At 37.6% G+C, this 17,935-nt stretch overlaps 3 protein-coding genes across 5 annotated transcripts; 1 reads left to right on the plus strand and 2 right to left on the minus strand.

The window, feature by feature from the left end:
• The first annotated feature begins 122 nt into the window (after positions 1–122).
• Positions 123–5,030, plus strand: LOC105280081 (regulator of telomere elongation helicase 1 homolog). Of its 2 annotated transcripts, XM_011340282.2 has the most exons (13): positions 123–294; positions 427–524; positions 751–1,174; positions 1,264–1,519; positions 1,592–1,846; positions 1,925–2,238; positions 2,312–2,518; positions 2,582–2,744; positions 2,849–3,106; positions 3,187–3,426; positions 3,503–3,958; positions 4,032–4,176; positions 4,271–5,030. In XM_011340282.2, exons 2-13 carry the CDS (start codon positions 464–466, stop codon positions 4,330–4,332), a joined length of 2,841 nt encoding a protein of 946 aa, XP_011338584.1. In that variant the 5' UTR covers positions 123–294; positions 427–463; the 3' UTR covers positions 4,333–5,030. The 2 variants fall into 2 exon arrangements, with proteins under 2 accessions (XP_011338584.1, XP_011338583.1); XM_011340281.1 differs by lacking the exon at positions 123–294 and having other exon boundaries at positions 301–524.
• Positions 4,883–8,447, minus strand: LOC105280080 (T-complex protein 11-like protein 1). Its single transcript, XM_011340279.3, has 8 exons — positions 8,207–8,447; positions 7,999–8,130; positions 7,264–7,371; positions 6,858–7,152; positions 6,255–6,779; positions 5,993–6,177; positions 5,696–5,862; positions 4,883–5,633 (listed from the first exon to the last, which is right to left on the minus strand). The coding sequence occupies exons 2-8, from the start codon at positions 8,007–8,009 to the stop codon at positions 5,386–5,388; spliced, it is 1,539 nt and encodes a 512-aa protein (XP_011338581.1). The 5' UTR covers positions 8,010–8,130; positions 8,207–8,447; the 3' UTR covers positions 4,883–5,385.
• Positions 8,448–9,364: 917 nt separating this feature from the next.
• Positions 9,365–17,241, minus strand: LOC105280082 (catalase). 2 transcript variants are annotated; one of them, XM_011340283.3, is made up of 8 exons: positions 17,014–17,241; positions 12,220–12,394; positions 11,980–12,121; positions 11,256–11,406; positions 10,926–11,105; positions 10,653–10,844; positions 10,346–10,582; positions 9,365–10,272 (listed from the first exon to the last, which is right to left on the minus strand). In XM_011340283.3, the coding sequence occupies exons 1-8, from the start codon at positions 17,074–17,076 to the stop codon at positions 9,871–9,873; spliced, it is 1,542 nt and encodes a 513-aa protein (XP_011338585.1). In that variant the 5' UTR covers positions 17,077–17,241; the 3' UTR covers positions 9,365–9,870. The 2 variants fall into 2 exon arrangements, with proteins under 2 accessions (XP_011338585.1, XP_011338586.1); XM_011340284.1 differs by lacking the exon at positions 17,014–17,241 and adding an exon at positions 16,484–16,507.
• Between the last annotated feature and the right edge of the window lie 694 nt (positions 17,242–17,935).

A 17,935-nucleotide genomic window follows, 5' to 3' on the forward strand; every position in this document is an offset into this window, starting at 1 on the left:
AGTTGCTGTTTCCTCGAGTGAACACAATCATGATATATGAGCATGTAGATGTGATACGCATGGTTCGTTTCGAACCAATTCGAACCGAGCGAGCACATGCAGTTATAAAATAAATTATAATTAATGAAATGAAATGAATTAATTAATTATTATGCACTTATACGTGTTCTAAACCTGCCGAAAAATTTCTTAATGAGAAATTCGTTGAACAATTTGAGCTTTCGGTGGATAGTACGATGATCTTTGAAGATTGCGCGATCTTTCAAGTTACGTGATTAATGATCGAATAAAAGGGTAGGTTAGGTTTTCATAAGAAGACATTTGAGCGGGAAAAAGTATTTTTTCACATAGAGTTATATTACTGTTAAAGTGTTTTTAATTAATTTCTGACATGCCGGATATTATAATAAATGACATAATTGTTAGCTTTCCTTTCCAACCGTATCCCGTGCAGGAAGAATATATGAAAAAGGTTATAGAATGTCTGCAAAATAATCAACACGGTGTGCTGGAATCTCCAACAGGTTTGAGATTTATTTGTTAACTTGTATGTACACTTAATTGAAAAGTTTATTTTATGAGATACATAAAGATTATTTAATGAAAAATATTTAAAAAATGTTTGACCTTGCCTTTTTTAAATATAAATAAAATTTCTTTTGACGTTAACCAATATATTTATGTATATAATAATAAATAATATTAATTATTAATTATATCAATATTATTAATACTTATTTAAATTTATAGGGACTGGAAAGACTCTTAATCTCTTATGTTCCTCTCTAAGTTGGTTGTTGACAAAGAAAGCTCAATTACAAGCTCAAGTAATAACGGGTGCAATTGAAAAGAAAGATTTTGGTGGACATTTCTTTAAACATTTAACCAATGGACTTGAAAAAGCAGCAGGACTCCCAGATAACGTCCAAAACTTTGGTTGGACAATGCCAAAAATTATTTATGCTTCTCGAACACATTCTCAACTGTCTCAAGCTATGCACGAGTTGAAGAGGACGTCGTACAAACATGTGGCTACAGCTGTGTTGGGATCTCGTGATCAACTGTGCATTCATCCAGAAGTTTCTAAAGAAACAAGCACTTTTAACAAAATACACATGTGCCATGCCAAAATAAAGTCAAGAACATGTTTTTATTACAACAACGTTGAAACTAAGTAAGTATATTTAAACTCAATGATATACAAGTTTAATTTAAAAAATAATGGAAAAAGATAGATAATTATGTAAATGTTGATATCTTTAGAAAGGATGATCCTGTCTTTAAACAGGAAGTATTGGACATTGAAGATTTAGTCAAAGTTGGACAGAAGCACAGGTGTTGCCCATACTTTTTGGCAAAAGAATTAAAGCAGACTGCAGACATCGTTTTTATGCCTTATAATTACTTGTTAGATCCCAAAACGCGAAGATCGCAAGGCATAGATTTACAAAATACTATAATTATACTGGATGAGGCTCACAATGTCGAGAAAGTTTGCGAAGAGGCAGCGTCATTACAGGTACAGGAATAAATTATTTCCTACATGGTATTTTACCAATAGTGATTAAATATTGCGTACATTTATATGTAGATAAGTAGCACAGACGTTGCAATGTGTATCGATGAAGTAACCGCAGTAATGCAAGACGTGTCTAAAGATGACGATCTGCAGAATGACTTTTCGTCAGATACCGTCCAAAAAGATTTCACAGCAGAGGACCTGTGCATCCTGAAGACGATGTTCCTGGAATTGGAGAAGGCGATTGATTCCATCGAATTAAAGAATCGTGCTGAAGGAGACACTTTTCCGGGTGGATACATTTTTGAATTACTTGAGAAGGCTGAGGTAATGAATGTTTAATTTTTTCTGGTGAAATTACTAAGGTAAAATATACATACTACTGCTGCATAATTTTTGTAATAGTTGACGCATGGTAAGGAACAGCTCGTAGTAGAAAAATTAGAAAAGATCATTTTATACTTGACGACCACCAATACTTCGCCATTCGCGAGGAAAGGAAATGCACTGCAAAAGTTTAGTGATTTACTAAGAACTGCTTTTAATAGCGGTCGCGCTTCCGTCGCGCGTTATAGAGAAAAAGTGAAACGATGTTACAAAGTACACATACAAATGGAAGAACAGAAGAAGAATTACAAGAACGACATTTGGGAGAACAAGAAGGCAACGAAAACAGACGGGAAACTTATCAGTTACTGGTGTTTCAGTCCTGGTTTTGGGTAGGTAAACTATTGAAAAACATGTATTATTTTACAATTATCTCTGCTTTGTTGACGATAATTTATTTTACAGTATGGAACAAATGGTAGAGCAAGGAGTACGTTCAGTACTTCTTACAAGCGGTACACTATCCCCATTAAAACCTTTTATATCGGAGCTTGGTATACCGATCGCGGTCCAGTTAGAAAATCCGCATATTGTAACAGAAAAACAAGTGTGCGTTGGTATTCTTAGCCAGGGGCCAGATAGTCATCCACTAAATTCGTCTTACAACACGAGGTAAGTATACTACTAAAAGGGCAGAACGATAATTCTTTACTTTATCCTTGTACACTCTCGCAGGAACGATCCAAAGTATATCAGGTCCCTTGGAAGGACAGTCTACAATTTTAGCTGCATTGTCCCACACGGCTTGTTAATATTCTTTCCCTCATACCCAATCATGAGGAAATGCAGAGACGAGTGGCAGAATATGGGCTTGTGGACTCAAATCACTGAACGTAAAGTAAGAATATCACATTGTACTTGATGTACCCAATTTCTGTTCACTTCATTACCAGTTTTACGGCATGATTATTATCGCATCTAATTAATCTAAATTGTATATAGCCTATTTATGTCGAACCCAACTCCAAGGACGGATTCGTCAATGTGATGAATGAGTATTATCAGAAAATTAAAGATCCGTCCTGCAAGGGAGCCATTTTTATGGCAGTGTGCAGGGGAAAAGTCAGCGAGGGTCTGGATTTTGCTAATGCAAATGGCAGGGCTGTATTGATCATCGGCCTTCCATTTCCGCCCTTCAAGGATCCGCGAGTTGTACTGAAGCAGAGATATTTGGAGGAAATAAGGACTGCAGAAAAAGAAGTATAAATCATATCTACCTAAATCACGATAAAGATGACTGCGATGATTTAATACAATTAATGAACGAATTTAATGGCTAGGGTTTAACTGGACAAGAATGGTATCAACTTGAAGCATCGCGAGCTGTTAATCAAGCTATTGGTAGAATAATAAGACACAAGAATGACTATGGCGCTGTGATACTCTGCGATTGTAGATTCGAAAATCCAAACTTCAAGAAACAATTGTCTGCCTGGCTCAGGCCGTATATAAAAAAATTCACAAATTTCGGAATGATCACGAAAGAGTTGCGAGAATTTTTTAGAAATGCGGAGAGCACTGTAAGTTTTTATTCCAATTTAAATACACCTAACTACTGTGTCTAACGGTTTATCTTAACTTATTGAACAATTTCAGTTACCACAACCTAATAATACTCGTACGCAATACGGAAACATTGATATTTCACTGCCCGCTGTTGTTGCTAATTTTGAGACAACGATATCTCACTCAAGACAGAAACTACAGGACAATTCTGCAACAGAACGTCCAAAAGATGGTTTTGATATAGATATGTATTTGAATGAACATGCGAAAGACAAACAGCCACAGAAATCGCAAACTGCGATCAATTTTAGTGCTTGCAAACTGAAAGATAATCAGAGTACTTGTGAATTAGCGAAGTATAACGACGAACCAGCTACAAAAAGAAGAAAAATTAATATTTTGCCACTTGGAGTTGATTCATACTTTTCTAAACCTTCGACTTCTTCGTTGGAAGCTTCAAAAAATCATTCTGTAAATTTCACACAAAACGTTGAGGAGGCGAATCAAGATGATAAGAAAACATTAGGAAAACAGTATTTGAAAGATGTAAGTGTAATTATTTAGCGATATATATGTATGAGCAATGGACACAGACTAAATTTTTACACGATACTCGCAGGTAAAACGGGTATTATCAGTTGACGATTATAAAATATTCGCGAGAATGATACAAAGCTATACACAAAGTGGTAACTTTGAGGAATTATTGAAGACACTGTCCAACCTATTTCCACCTACCGGACAATTACGACACTTGTTTATAGGTATGTTTTACAGATTAATATGATGAAGATACATATAAGAACCGATAAAGAATAAAATAAGAAAAATTCACTCAAAAACATTTTCTACTTTTAGGATTTAAAAGTTTTCTAAAAAAACAACATATGGCAAATTTTGAGAATTATGTAAATATATAAATATATAAAGCATTGTTCAATAAACATAAAGGATTATTCTTAGCTCAATTTTAGCAGTATTAAGGGATAGTACATGTGTTAAAGATATGTTTATTTCTACTTATTTGATTTTATATATTATTTTTTTAGTATATGCTAATAAAAGACTAAATATTTTTATTAACAAATATTTTTATTCAAACTCATAAGATTAATTAGATTAGTCTGAATGTAAAATAATGCAGGCATCATTATGAGATCAAGAAAAGGCTCCAAAATGTCCGACAATTGTCTGATAAATTAAGCAATTTCTTTTGCATTATAAAACTTACCTGCGCGATTAGAAGTATTACAAGTATTGTACCTAATATCATCATATATGTGATAAATATATGTTCGATGTACTTGCACGCATTACTTCAGAATTTCTAACATGAGTTGAGATATCTGTGATTACAAAAATATTATATATGTGCGTATTTGTATATAACATCTTTGTAATCAAATATCTCACATAAGAAATTTTGAAGTATTGAAGAAAAGAAAAAAAGGCATTTTAATATGCTACTAATTTCATTAATCAAGATATCATATGTTAACGTATATTTTGTAAATACTATGTGCAATATGTAAAAAGAAAAAACATAGTTTACATTACTGCTATCAATGATCATAATTGATCACGTGTGAACGATAATAATAAATACAGATATCTTTTCTACTTTGTTAATTGTACAATATATAATTTGCGAATGTCGCCCATTATACAATTAAATCGACATAAATATGAAAAATCATGTACACTCGTATCTTCAATGTGTCTCGCTCGGAATAAAAAAAATCCGCAATTATGTCACTAGGGAAGGAGATGCATAGTGCTGAAGATGAAACGTAGTGCTTGGTTGCATGATTCGTTACTTATCTATTGGTAAGTTGAAGAAAATTGGATTGTTTGAAGCCACAGAATTGTCTCGATATTACATACATACCAGAAACGAGCATAGCGAGATCTGAGTGTATTAACATTATACTTTAAGTATATTTAATTCCCATTTTTCTATTTTTTTTTCTTTTTTACAATTCCATGGCGTGTGCCCCATGTATCTCTTTATTATTGTCAACGTCACTTCTCGCAAGTGCGTTTGCAACAATATCCTGGTAATACTCGCCAAATACGCTGCGATTATGCGAAACGAGTATAACAAATCGAGCGGCAACGGCCGTTAATTCCTCTTGCAACGAGGAGAGACCCGGTGGTACTTGTTGAGGTGCGATGGATTGCGATTGAATAATTTTCTGTAGAAACTGTCTGATTCGCAGACCTGAAATCACATTCATTCCGTAGCTGAAAATGTTAAATCGTCAAGCCCGAATTTATACTCACTGACGAGATATCTGATTTTGTGTTTCGTGTCTGCAACATCGACTACTTGGCCCTCTAGCAATGCCTCTAATTCTCCAGACATTTCGGCGGCATTGATTTCCTGTAACGTTGTTTTTACATCCGTCTTCACTTGCAGTACAATATTTGGCATCGCAGCTTCCAGATCCCTGAAGCAAGACCCAACAAATTTGATTAGAAAATTTTAGCCATGATAAATGTTGACGATAAATCGCGCGCGTGTATTTGTGTACGCAAATTGAATTTTAATTTTTCTGATTTGATTATAATTGAACATACTTGTTCGAATGTACCGATTCCAACAACACGTTCAAGTGTTGCTTGATATTCTTCTTAAAGCTCGAAACCCCGTGAATCGGTGCACCGACCGTATTATTAACCAGTAATATCACAGAACCGATGATACTCAATCTACTGGTTATATCGCGCAATTCGAGAAGTCTTCCTTGATCCAACATCAATGTCTAAATGAAATATTGAGCTTAACAGCGAACGTATAGAATAGAAATCCTATATATGCTTATGTATAAAATCTCCATACTTCAGCATCCGGATTGAAATCCCATTCGAGAAGATCGAGGTACGCTTCGGTCAAGAGAGAGTGAGTGATTTGTCTTATATTGGCAACGCCAGCGGAGCTCGACGAACCCGTCATCTTTTCTGCATCAAAGTGCCTGAGTAACCATTTTTCCGTGTACTGCAGGCCATTCGAGTTGACCTTTAAGAAGTCGGCAAACTTCGCTTTCTCGTACTCGATGCTCGAGGCGATGATGTTCGGTCGCATCATGGTAATAGTGAAATTCGCCAAGTCCAGTCTCATCAGTTGCAACAGCTCCATCACACCCTTAAATATCTCAATCACGTCCACCTGCTGCGAAAGCTCTCTGATTTTCTCGTCTCTGACTGGCGCACATATTTTACTCATGGTCGTGACTATGTACTGGGCGTAATGATGGAAATTCAAAGCATCTTTCTCCGCCAGCTGCTTGATCAGATCCAGATCGAGCACCTCCCTGATATTTTTCTTGATTCGCGAATTCTGAGGCGGTACAAGCTCCTCCAGTGACTGAAATAAACAGAGGACTTGTTATTCACGTGACTTGGTGCTTTCCCTCTGTCGTCACGAACGAAAGGAGATTATTACTTCTTTAATCTCTTTCAATAAAACCAGTGCATGCGAATAATTTGGCGGCGTCTCGGCCAGCTGCTCCGCTAATAGATTCCAAAAAGCTTTGTGCATTATTTCTTTTACTCGCCTATGGAAACTACCGTCTTCCGGCTCCAGTTTCTGCAGCTGAAAATTTTTATCTACCGCGATTTCGTGCGCTAAGGCCATATTTTTCATTCCGTTGGCAGCTTTTACGATTTCGTCGAAAGACACGAATTTAGGTGGTGACGCTCCCGTTAATCCACCCATCATAAAATTTGGTGACGGTTGCCTGTTAACATATAAGATTATAATTAAGACATATAATTAGTACAGTGTCATCTATGTATGCCCGAACGATTGAAGGTATCAATTAATAACAACTCGAATTCTGATTACGTACGCGTTTTGCGCTTCATTCTGTGCGGTCGTGTTTATATTAGTATCACAGTTTGTTGATGTACTGGCATCATTTATATCATGTTCATCCTCGTTCTCCATTTTTGGATTGCTGTATCACAACAGTAAACAAAGTTTTATTCATAGATAAACATTACAAACCGAGAGTATGGTGAGACAACTCAGTTCAAACTTGAAACGAGACAGAGGCACATATTATTTCACAAGAATGTAAGTTTTTAGCACTGTGACATTAAATTAAACATTGAAAACTCATTATTAAATTTCCCAAAGTTGTATTGCATGATTAGTATGCAGTAAACACAAAAAAATTCTGCAAACACTCTGCATTCTTATCAGACACAGGTAAACTGACCAATGTAAGATAGCGGGGATGAAATTTAACAGTGCCACAGGTCTCAATAACTTGCTGCTAAATAAAAGGCAGCACAGGGTTACGCCCCATATTACTCCGGCACCGATCAAAACTTTGTTCCTGACAAAACATACGTCGATATTCTAATCACTCTTTCAAGGATGCACGAAAAATCGTCAAGTGTCAATAGCGACGATACAAGAACAGATCGATCATCGATGCTTGTAAAAATGATAATAAGTCGTACGCTACAACGAAGTTTGATTGAAGTATCGTCGCAAGGAACTTGAAGGGAGCGCGATCTCGTACGTAGCGGTGATAAGGAGTGATGTCATCGCAAACAAAGCCTGCGTTTGATCGTACCTGTCTGGCATAGCGTCGAAAGAGTCGATATATACACTGTTTAGAAAACTGGCTGCAGTAGCATGATCCGCGCACGGAGGAGGTTGCTGATCCGACTGCGCTCGTTAAGAGGAAAAGCAGGTCAGAGCCCGTCTATAAAAAGAACACCCACGATGCCGTAAGAAAATCTGTAAATATCGCGGCTGCACTTCCTCGTGAGCGTCTTTACCGAATTAGTCGGGCAGGTTAATGGCAGCGCGATGTGACGGCGGATGATTGGCAGTTACGCGTGAGAAGTTTCGGTTTTTTCCCCTCAAAGCCTCAAAAATCGTCGACACGTCGGATTTACCCGCGGACGCGCGCACTTGTTGACATCCCGCGGATGGAGCTTCTGGCCTCGGAAACAGCTGTTAACCGTGCACCTATAACATTTCGGACTGTCAGATGAGAGAGGTTCGACCGGAAGCGCGCGTCACGCTCCGGTAGCGCGCGTTTAAACGCGACAAGCGCACCTGAAAGTCCGAAAGTCTGTTCCTCCAAGCTGCGCTAACAAAAGCAACACTGCATTGCAAATAAAGTTGCTCAAAAAGAGAAGTTTGAAAAGGCAAAAAGCGAGTAACTCTCGTGATTTCGAATTTTAAGATACGTTCGAAATGCGTCGCGTTCCAGTGCGTTTAAATTTGCGTCACTTGGAAATTTTGGTTAATATTACTTCTTGAATCGTGTCCTCCTAATGCTAAGAAGTTAGCAGTTTACTTATTGTTACTTTTAGTCTGTCGAATCGATATTTTTCTATAATATCGAAGAGCCAGCGTCTCCAAATCAAATCCATCAATTCACTTCAGTTCGGTTACCTCTTGTCGAAATATATTTCCCTGCTAATTTCAATGATTTTTCAAGACGCGCATTCTGGACCTTCTAACCTCTTATCTGATGATATTATTCCAATAATCGCTTGAAGATATATATAAGACAATGTAAGAATTAAATTTATTATAAGATATAACATATATAATTTTATATAAGATCATATATAAACATTATACATATAAGATAAATAAGCCCTCTTTTTATTTTGAATTCATGTTTAGAGATAGCCGAATTGTTCAATAGAAAAATTTCAAATTTGAAATGACGTACCTCTTGCGAATCTGACGAAACTTTCAGGCCAACTCCGGAACGGCAGATAAGAGCGGATGCGTTTTGAACGCAGCTTAAATGCGGTCGAAATGGCATTGTAGTGCAAGTTACCTTAACTGGACGACGTGACTCACTGCCGTCTACCTTGAATTCGCGCGAAGGTAAAATTAAGCATTTCTTTTAATCGTTTTGCTCAGGAACGAACAATGGACACAATGTAGGGACACTTGGGCACAATGAACTCTCGTTTTTGTAGCGATATAAAATTTTACTTACATGTATAAATCCCCGTCAGATACGTCTCTTTTAAAAAATACCATAAAATCGAAGAATATTCATATATAACATACACGTTACAATCAATGGTGATTTTAGTAAAAACGCAATAAAATTCTTAAAAATTATGGAATTAAACAGCGCAATTTGATTTTGTCTTTTACGTAAAACATACGCCCGCTTCGTACGCAAGGCCAATATAGTTCAATGGTCAATAATTTTACATCCCTGCACCTTCGTAAAGTAATATTAGTAAAAAGTTATAATATTATCATGTGATAACCTTAGAATGTGATGTCGTTAAAGTTAAAAACAGCGTATACAACATTGCAGAAATGTGAAATATTTTCAACGACGATCCAATAGATGATCGTTTAGATTAACGCAGTGTTACCGTATTAACGTATTACCAAGTATTTAGCAAGATACATCAAATAAAAGACGGAATAAAAACGGATACGTATACGTATGCGCGCCTTAGAGATTGGCCGATTTCCCTACAGCGTTAATCTGCATTCCGCACTTGCGCAAGCCGTCCGTTAGTCTCTGAGCGAGATCCACGTCCACCTGAGCAAAGTTTCGCACAGCTCGCTCGGCGATGAACGGTGAGGCGTTGCGCAGACTCGCGACCATGTTTTGCACCAATCTCTGCCTGGCGGGCTCGTCCAGAGTTTTCCTCCAGAAGTTGGTCACCTGTCCGAAATCGTCCTCATCCTCGGGATTGTAACGATCCACTTCTCCGCTCACGTGGAATGGTGGCGAACGCGCGGCTGGACACTCCTTCGGGCCGGAGAAGCTGTTTGGATAATAATTTGGCGCGCCGCCGTGATTGTATAACGGCATAAAGCCATCCCGCTGATAGTGCATTGCTGAGATTGCCTGAAGAATTAACATAAAGATTTGAATAATATAATGCGATGTCATCCGAATTATGCCATCAGAAAATCTATACCTTGTATGGGCAATTCACTGGCAGCTGAAGGTGATTGGGACCCAGACGATGCCTGTGAGTGTCGCCGTAGGCGAACAGCCGACCCTGCAACATCTTATCGGGACTCGGTTCGATACCGGGTACCATGTGCGCTGGGTCGAAGGCCAGCTGTTCCACGTCGGCAAAATAGTTCTCAGGGTTGCGATCCAGCACCATTTTGCCCACTGGTATGAGCGGATGTTCCTTGTGCGGCCATATCTGTCGAAAATTCGTGTAGTTTTCAAGCGAATGCTGATCACAATATTGATTGAGATGAAGAAATAATTACCTTTGTCAAGTCGAACGGATTCCACTTGAAAGTCTTCGCTTGTTCAGCGGTCATTACTTGGATGTAAAGCGTCCAGGATGGGAACTGACCTTTGGCAATGGCATTGTAGAGATCTCTGATCCCGTAGTCAGGATCGGAGGCACTGAGCTCGCCGGCCTTCTCCGCGAGAAGGTTCTTGATCCCTTGATTGGTCTGAAATTATTGTTAAATGAATTTAATATTTAATTACAAATTGAGCAACACGTTGTTTTTTTGTTATACAATAAGGCGAACCTTGTAATGGAATTTACAGTAAACCATCTCGTTTTTGCTGTTCACCATCTTGAACGTGTGAGAGCCATAGCCATTCATGTGACGGTATCCGTCGGGAATGCCGCGATCGCCAAAGAGGAACATGACTTGATGTGTCGTCTCGGGTCTAAGAGAGATGAAGTCCCAAAACATGTCAGCATCCTACAAAGAAGGTCTTTTATTAACGTTAACTCTTCCAATTACTACACACGCAAGGTCACTTTCATGTGCTAGATATAGAATGTATAGAATGTATATATCACATGAATGCGTTTGAACACCGGAAATAGTCATTATTTAGCAAAAGTTTGCCTTTAAGTGAGTCGCGGGATTTCTCTTCTGCGTATGTATGAAACTCGGGAAGAATAGAGGATCCTTGATGAAGAAGATTGGCGTGTTGTTACCGACGAGATCCCAGATACCCTCCTCAGTGTAAAATTTTACGGCGAACCCACGCGGATCTCTGAAAGCGGAATACGTTGAATGCTAATTAAAGAAAATTAAAACGAATTTACGTCATCGTTCCTATTAAAACGTGACTTGCCGCACAGGTCGGTTGCATCAGCGAGGTGCAATCCAGAAAAGCGGCGCGCAATTTTTGTGAATCATATTTCCCGTTGCACTATGTGCAATAATGGAAAATCACTCTACCACGGAAAGCACACGAGTATCGTATTTGCTTTGCTAACACGCACACTACTAACTGCTCGGGAAGGATGTAAGTGCGACCCGTGCGTGTGTGTCTTCTATTAACGATAAAAGCATGATACAAGCAGCCGAGTATTTCTGATAACTACTACAGTGAAACTTGAACATGATTACTATAATATGTTACCAACGCCATTTATATTTGGAATGTTCCACATATGCAGTTGTAACTTTTTCACGGCTTTATGTAAAAAAAATCTATCTGACGCACATTGGATGTGCGTGGAAAAGTGAGTGAGAGGCGCAGTTATCTCTCTCGAATATTTACTATACTATTTGCGTCATGGTTCAATAGCATTTCATCGCTGACATTTTCCTTATTTATTACCTGACGGTGTCAGCGGAACCGCTTTCGCCGCCGACGGTGGAGCATCTTATAGCGATGGGAGTTCTTTTTCCGATACTGGAAAACACCTTAGCTTTGCAGTACTTGCTGATGTCGTGAGTAACTTCGAAGTAGCCAAACGCACCTAAAAAAAAAAGTAAATCATGCATAATAATTAGTTATAAACACGAAAGCAATAAAACACAACATGCAATAATTGTCTCGAATATTGAAGAAACATACCGGCTCCCTTCGCGTGCACAACTCGCTCCGGAATCCTTTCCCTGGCGAAGTGCGACATTTCGTCCAGGTAAACGAAGTCCTGGAGCAACATGGGCCCGCGAGGACCAACCGTAAGGCTGGCCTTCTTCTCGGCGACGGGCGCTCCATTTGCAGTTAATAATACCGGCCCTTCACCCTGTCAAACATAAATTAACAACACTTTATCGACTGCATGATTAAATAAATCTATTTCATATACAGTGATGTTCCCGTAAATGTGAATTTCAATTAATCATCAACAAATCTCATTAAAATTCCTAGATAACAACGTTTTTTTTGCGCTACAAAGTCCAGAAGACTTTTATAAATAGTTTATAATGATGACTCTTGATTGCTATGAACATGATACATAGATAATAATGAATAATTATTAAACAGCAACTCGATCGTTTTAGCAACAGTTGTGAAAAGCTGTCATTACACAATCGTTATCGTTATTATCAGAAATCTCTTTGCAGCTAGACTTTTTCTTTCTCTTCCAAAACGCTAAGGAGAAACCGCGACGGACAGGACAGCCCTTCTCACTACTCATTTCGCTAGTGAGCAAACTAGACGCGAGAGTTGCGCTTTTTATATGATAAAAATCACGATAAAATCGTACTATACGATAAAGGCAATCTCGTACGTCGAATACGTAGATGTGCAGGAGCAAATGGCTCTTTCAAAACCTCAGCTCAGCTAATCTATCATCTAAGAACACCGACCCACTTCACTTATGGCAATTATCGTTCACTACTTAAAAAGATAGTCGTGTCATAACGCCTCGCTGCACTTCGTTGCTCGCAACGTCATCGTTTCTGTTTCTTTTAACTTATAAAACACACGTTGCAACGAACAAACAATTGAACAAGGTATTATTAAAAGGTGGCAGATTATTTACGAAAGTAAAGCAGACATTAACTGTGGACAAGTAACGTATCCTAGTAACGTATGAATAAAACATTGCAGATAAACGTTGAAATAGATCTTTAAATATTTAAGCATTTCTGGGTCAGCTAATCGTCATTGCCTTATTTCGAAATTCTTTTCATTGAAATTCTTTGGGGACGTTTAACATGTTTTACTCAAAAAAAAGAAAACGTTTGTTACGAAATGATCTTTGTAAAATATCTTCGAACATGATTAATTTGATTAGAATCTCATATTATAATAAAAATATTATTATGTTTTACAGAAATGTTTCTTAAATTATTTAGAGTCGCTTTTACCACTTGAACGTTGCAATGCACCAAGGACACTTCGTTCGTTTTCTATTTTTAGAGAAATTAATCAGCGAAACACGGTAATTTACAATGATATATTGATATATCTTTTCAAATATGCCTAGCCGTGCATTCGATATCGCGATTGGCATGAGAGCGACGCATAATACATGCTGGACGTGGCACAATAAGTGGGAACTTTTTTTAACGTGACACAGCGCACATTGTTCTTAAATAGTCTCGTCGATATTGCGCTCAACACAACGTGCCGCTATTTTGCAATGCAAATTGCACGTGGAACGCAGTTTTTACAATGCCCCGGATAAATTTCACCTAAATGGACATCACTTTGCTGATATGCGATTGTGTAATCGCACTTAATATCGCGTGATAAGTAATTTAAAAAAATTTAATCGGATATTTGATTGATTTAATCTGATCGATTTAATTATAAGCATGTTCTTCATCGTGACAATATTTAATTTATCTATCTGTGCGACTCGTCGTACCGCAGTGACGCAGCCTTGGTTATTTTCCGTAGTGTCAACTAAACCTGTAATTTACCATAAAAAACAAGACACGTCTCTGCTTATAAATAAATAAAAAAATTAATGAACAGTAGTGTTCTCGATTTTCAACCGTCATGCGTCACTGCGCACTTGATAAAAATATCGTAACTTTTCGCAATCTAAACAGCCGAAGATATCCGCCGAAGGTTGCGAACCGCGGAATGTTATTGCAGAAAAATCTAAAGCTCGCTGTGATATGATAAATCATAGTCTTGTAAGCGCGAATTGTGTAAACACTTTAGAAATTAGATAATTCTCTTCTTCTTCAATTCTCGAACAATATGATCCTTTGTACCCCAAACTAAACAGATGTCCCTCAGTAATTTAAGTATGTCGTTCCAGATATATAGTATCTAAGATATATTTAATATTTATTTATAATATTTATTTAAAAATATAAATATATATTCGTAACATAAGAAAGAAAGAGAAATCTCATGTCAAGAGACCCATAAAATGCCGAAATTTATATATCATATCATAATTTGAATTAATATCACAAATCTTTACAATAACACGACTGAGAGTATAGGTTGAGTCTTGATTATTGTATTCGTATACAAAAATAACTTGTTGCATAATTTTTGTATCTCGTGTGCTTATCTTCGAGACGCAAAAATTATTAGATTTATTACGTGTCGAAGATAAGCGCACGAAATACAACAGAAATGTTGCAAAAACTTAATATTTTTGTATACGACTAGTCAATCAAGACTCAATTTATGCTCTACAATATTTTTAACACATGTGATAATAAGACATACTATATATTCTGGAATATGAGGTAACAACGTGTTAAACATCTACACGTATATTACTGAATATCTCCACATATAAACTCAATGAATAAATTGCTTGCATCTTCACAGTATTACCGTTCTTATCGCACTGTATATATAGCGCTTTTATCTCTGAACTTCGAAGTAAATATAACGTTGAAATTGACATTTCATGCGATGTTTTTTATCAAAATTTATACGTTAACGCCTCAAAAGCACTTAAAATTATGTAATATTGATCAGAGAACTCAGAAATTGCGTTTATAGCGACTCATATTGCGAGAAAAGTGTGATTGCAATTTATTGCGTAATTATATTGTGGATACAGCACAGGATTTGCTCTGCAAATATAATTCGATTTACCATGTATCATTACATGGCATATCAAATACATTTTTGCACAATGTACAAACTGGAGAGCTGTCATTAATCATCATGTGACAGCATGACCATACAATTTAAATATAAATTCACGTCACAATTAAATATATCGTTTGTGGAATCTAATTCCATCGCAAAGTTCAATTATTACACAAGCTAACAATAAAGAATAGCATTAATGTAAATCGACAACAAGAATTAAGATAGTTTCGAATCGAAAAATAACGAAGGATTTATAGATCGAATATTCGAAAGATCTAACGACATTACAAAATATCTTTTTTGATCTTCTTAATATAGCGATAAAAATACAATCCAGAGTGCAAGAGTCAGAAATGGAATGATGTTTCATGACGACCAAAAGTCGTTTTCCCTTTCATGAATATCCAAAACGCTTAGCCTGGTCGCGGAAGCTCTTCAATATTAAAGACTAGAACGTTCTGGTGAATAAAAACTGAGACAAATGTGTGAATAAAAATTGAACAAATGAATACGTCAAATTAATTCCAAATAAACCAAATTCGAATCTAATAACCACATCAACAGAACTTTAACTTAGCTATCAATGCAATCAATATATAAAACGTACTGCACTGAGAAAAATGTTTTGATTGTACCAACAGGAGACATGTATGATAGAATGTATTTTTAAACCAAGCAGAATTTCTAGTTATCACGACTGGATATTTTATAATTAGAACGTTTGATAGACTGTACTATTATAATCTGGTAATTCCTAAAGGAATTCTGATTCGTCTATTTTCAACAGACTGGTTGAACCAGATTTCTAATTAATGCAACCAGATTTTTTTTCAGTGTGGCAGCGTCCTCGATGGAATTTTCAAACGGGGATGTTTATGTCATGATCTCCATGAAATCCTCGGGTGAGTGAACAACCTGTATATAGGGTAATGCACTCGGTCGATCGTGTTTACAATTTTCTACGAATCAATGTTACAATACGATTGTCCCACATATACTGCTTTTAGCGTATCCTTCGTATCTCGCAACGCGTTTGATCGACGCAATTCTTGTATAATAGCACTGGCGTGCAACAGCGAATGCAGTTTTTATAGCGATTATGCATGCGCGACGCACATCGTGCGCAAGTATTCGAAGTAAACGCGCGGCGCGCGTGTTCGATGCGCCAAGACGTTGTTCAAGCGTTGAATTTTAAATTTATCCTTGGATGGAGGAAAAGATACGGATATATTAGTTTAAATAATACGATATCACTTTTCAAATTTGCGACAAAAATAAGATACATTACACGCCCAGCGTGTGCGTATATTACCTCTTGCATGCTCGTTATGGGTCGTATTACGTTCGTCGTTCTTGCAATCTATCTGAAAATAGCCAAGTCACTGTCGCTCCGGCAGCTACCAATTATCGTACGTAAATAAAGTGTTTCTGCGCGTTAAGAAAATTGAAGAAAATTGAACCGTACTGGACAGCGCCAGCAATTGCTCCAGTTACCTATACACGATCACAATCACCGAGTCTCGAGATTCTTTCGCTCGCTTGCAGCGAAAATAAAAACACGTAGGATACCGAAATTTGCTACCAAAGAACTCGATATATCATAAATGAGAACTCTCCAGAAAGGATGTGAGAGGAAAACATGTTTAAATAATTGACTATCAGACTAGCAGTTATGCAATTATATCCAGAAGGCATAAGAGTTCAAAGTCCAAGAAGATCTGCACTGTTCTGCATTTGTGTCGAGTAAGTGCGCGCGCGCCGCGGCGGTGTCGTTTGAGCACCGCTGCAACTGCGCGCCGTGTGTGCAATGTGCATATGCGATGCGACATGCATGACTTTTACCTTGAGTTTCCTTTTGTAATCGTTGAGCTGCTCCGACGCCGGGTCTCTCAGCGGGCAAGCCATCTTGTCGATTGATGTCAGACAGTAACTGTAGCTCCTGACAAGGCGTACGTGATGCGCACAAATCTGCAACGCGACGCGGTTCCCAAGCAAGGTTACGGCTCCCGGTGCCTCGCAACGGTGACTGGCCGGTAGCTGTCGCGGCGCGCTTTTATCGAGTCCGCAGGAACCGAGCGCGGACAAGTGTGGTTGCGTAAACGCGGCAACTTCACGTCGGTGGAGGAGCGACGACGTGGTTCGAAAGAACCGGACTCTAAACCCGAACATGCCTTCGGCATCCTTCGGCTAGACCCGCGGCGACCCTAGATCGCGTTCGATCTGAATGTTGCAGCCAATCTCGTTTTCTCTAGCAGACTTTTAGAAAAAGACATTTGTTGATCCGTAAATGCTATTTAAATGCAAATTATGACATGATGATTTTGTAAATAATGATAACGTGATTATTGCAAGGTACGGGCAAACGTTTCGTGTCGCGAATGTAAAATGAAAGAGTCCGTCGAGTTTGAACTTGCGATATTTGTCAGCAATTATACGTTTACATTATTTAACCATGATACATTTATAATAAATAAAATTAATGGATCAATTAAATGGAAAGTAAATGGAAGGATCATGCAAATCCGTTAATCACATCCGTTGATCGAATAAAGCAACGGTGGTTTATCAGATATTTAAAAAGTAACAATTATTTAATTTTACATTTAAATAATGTTTAAACTTAAAACTCTAAAAACTTTTTCAATGTAAAACAAAAAATTTCCCTAGCTGCTATGAAAAAAAGAGGCTTTCAAAAAACTTTCTTTAGCATCTAAATCGGGTGAATATTACCACAAAAAAAGAAAGAGAGAGAGAATAGGCGTTA

This window comes from Ooceraea biroi, chromosome 2, assembly GCF_003672135.1.
Source record: "Ooceraea biroi isolate clonal line C1 chromosome 2, Obir_v5.4, whole genome shotgun sequence".
NCBI classification, from domain to species: Eukaryota; Metazoa; Arthropoda; class Insecta; order Hymenoptera; family Formicidae; genus Ooceraea; species Ooceraea biroi.

Coding starts and splice junctions, on each gene's coding strand:
- LOC105280081 (XM_011340281.1), top strand. CDS start 392: ATGCCGGATATTATAATAAATGACATAATTGTTAGCTTTCCTTTCCAA. Junction 1,520..1,591: donor AAGAGGCAGCGTCATTACAG/GTACAGGAATAA, acceptor ATTTATATGTAG/ATAAGTAGCACAGACGTTGC. Junction 3,959..4,031: donor GAAAACAGTATTTGAAAGAT/GTAAGTGTAATT, acceptor CGATACTCGCAG/GTAAAACGGGTATTATCAGT.
- LOC105280080 (XM_011340279.3), bottom strand. Junction 7,153..7,263: donor CAGAATGAAGCGCAAAACGC/GTACGTAATCAG, acceptor ATATGTTAACAG/GCAACCGTCACCAAATTTTA. Junction 5,863..5,992: donor GAATCGGTACATTCGAACAA/GTATGTTCAATT, acceptor GTCTTGCTTCAG/GGATCTGGAAGCTGCGATGC.
- LOC105280082 (XM_011340283.3), bottom strand. CDS start 17,076: ATGGCTTGCCCGCTGAGAGACCCGGCGTCGGAGCAGCTCAACGATTAC. Junction 11,407..11,979: donor GGTTCCGCTGACACCGTCAG/GTAATAAATAAG, acceptor TTCCGCTTTCAG/AGATCCGCGTGGGTTCGCCG. Junction 11,106..11,255: donor ATCCCGCGACTCACTTAAAG/GCAAACTTTTGC, acceptor CCTTCTTTGTAG/GATGCTGACATGTTTTGGGA.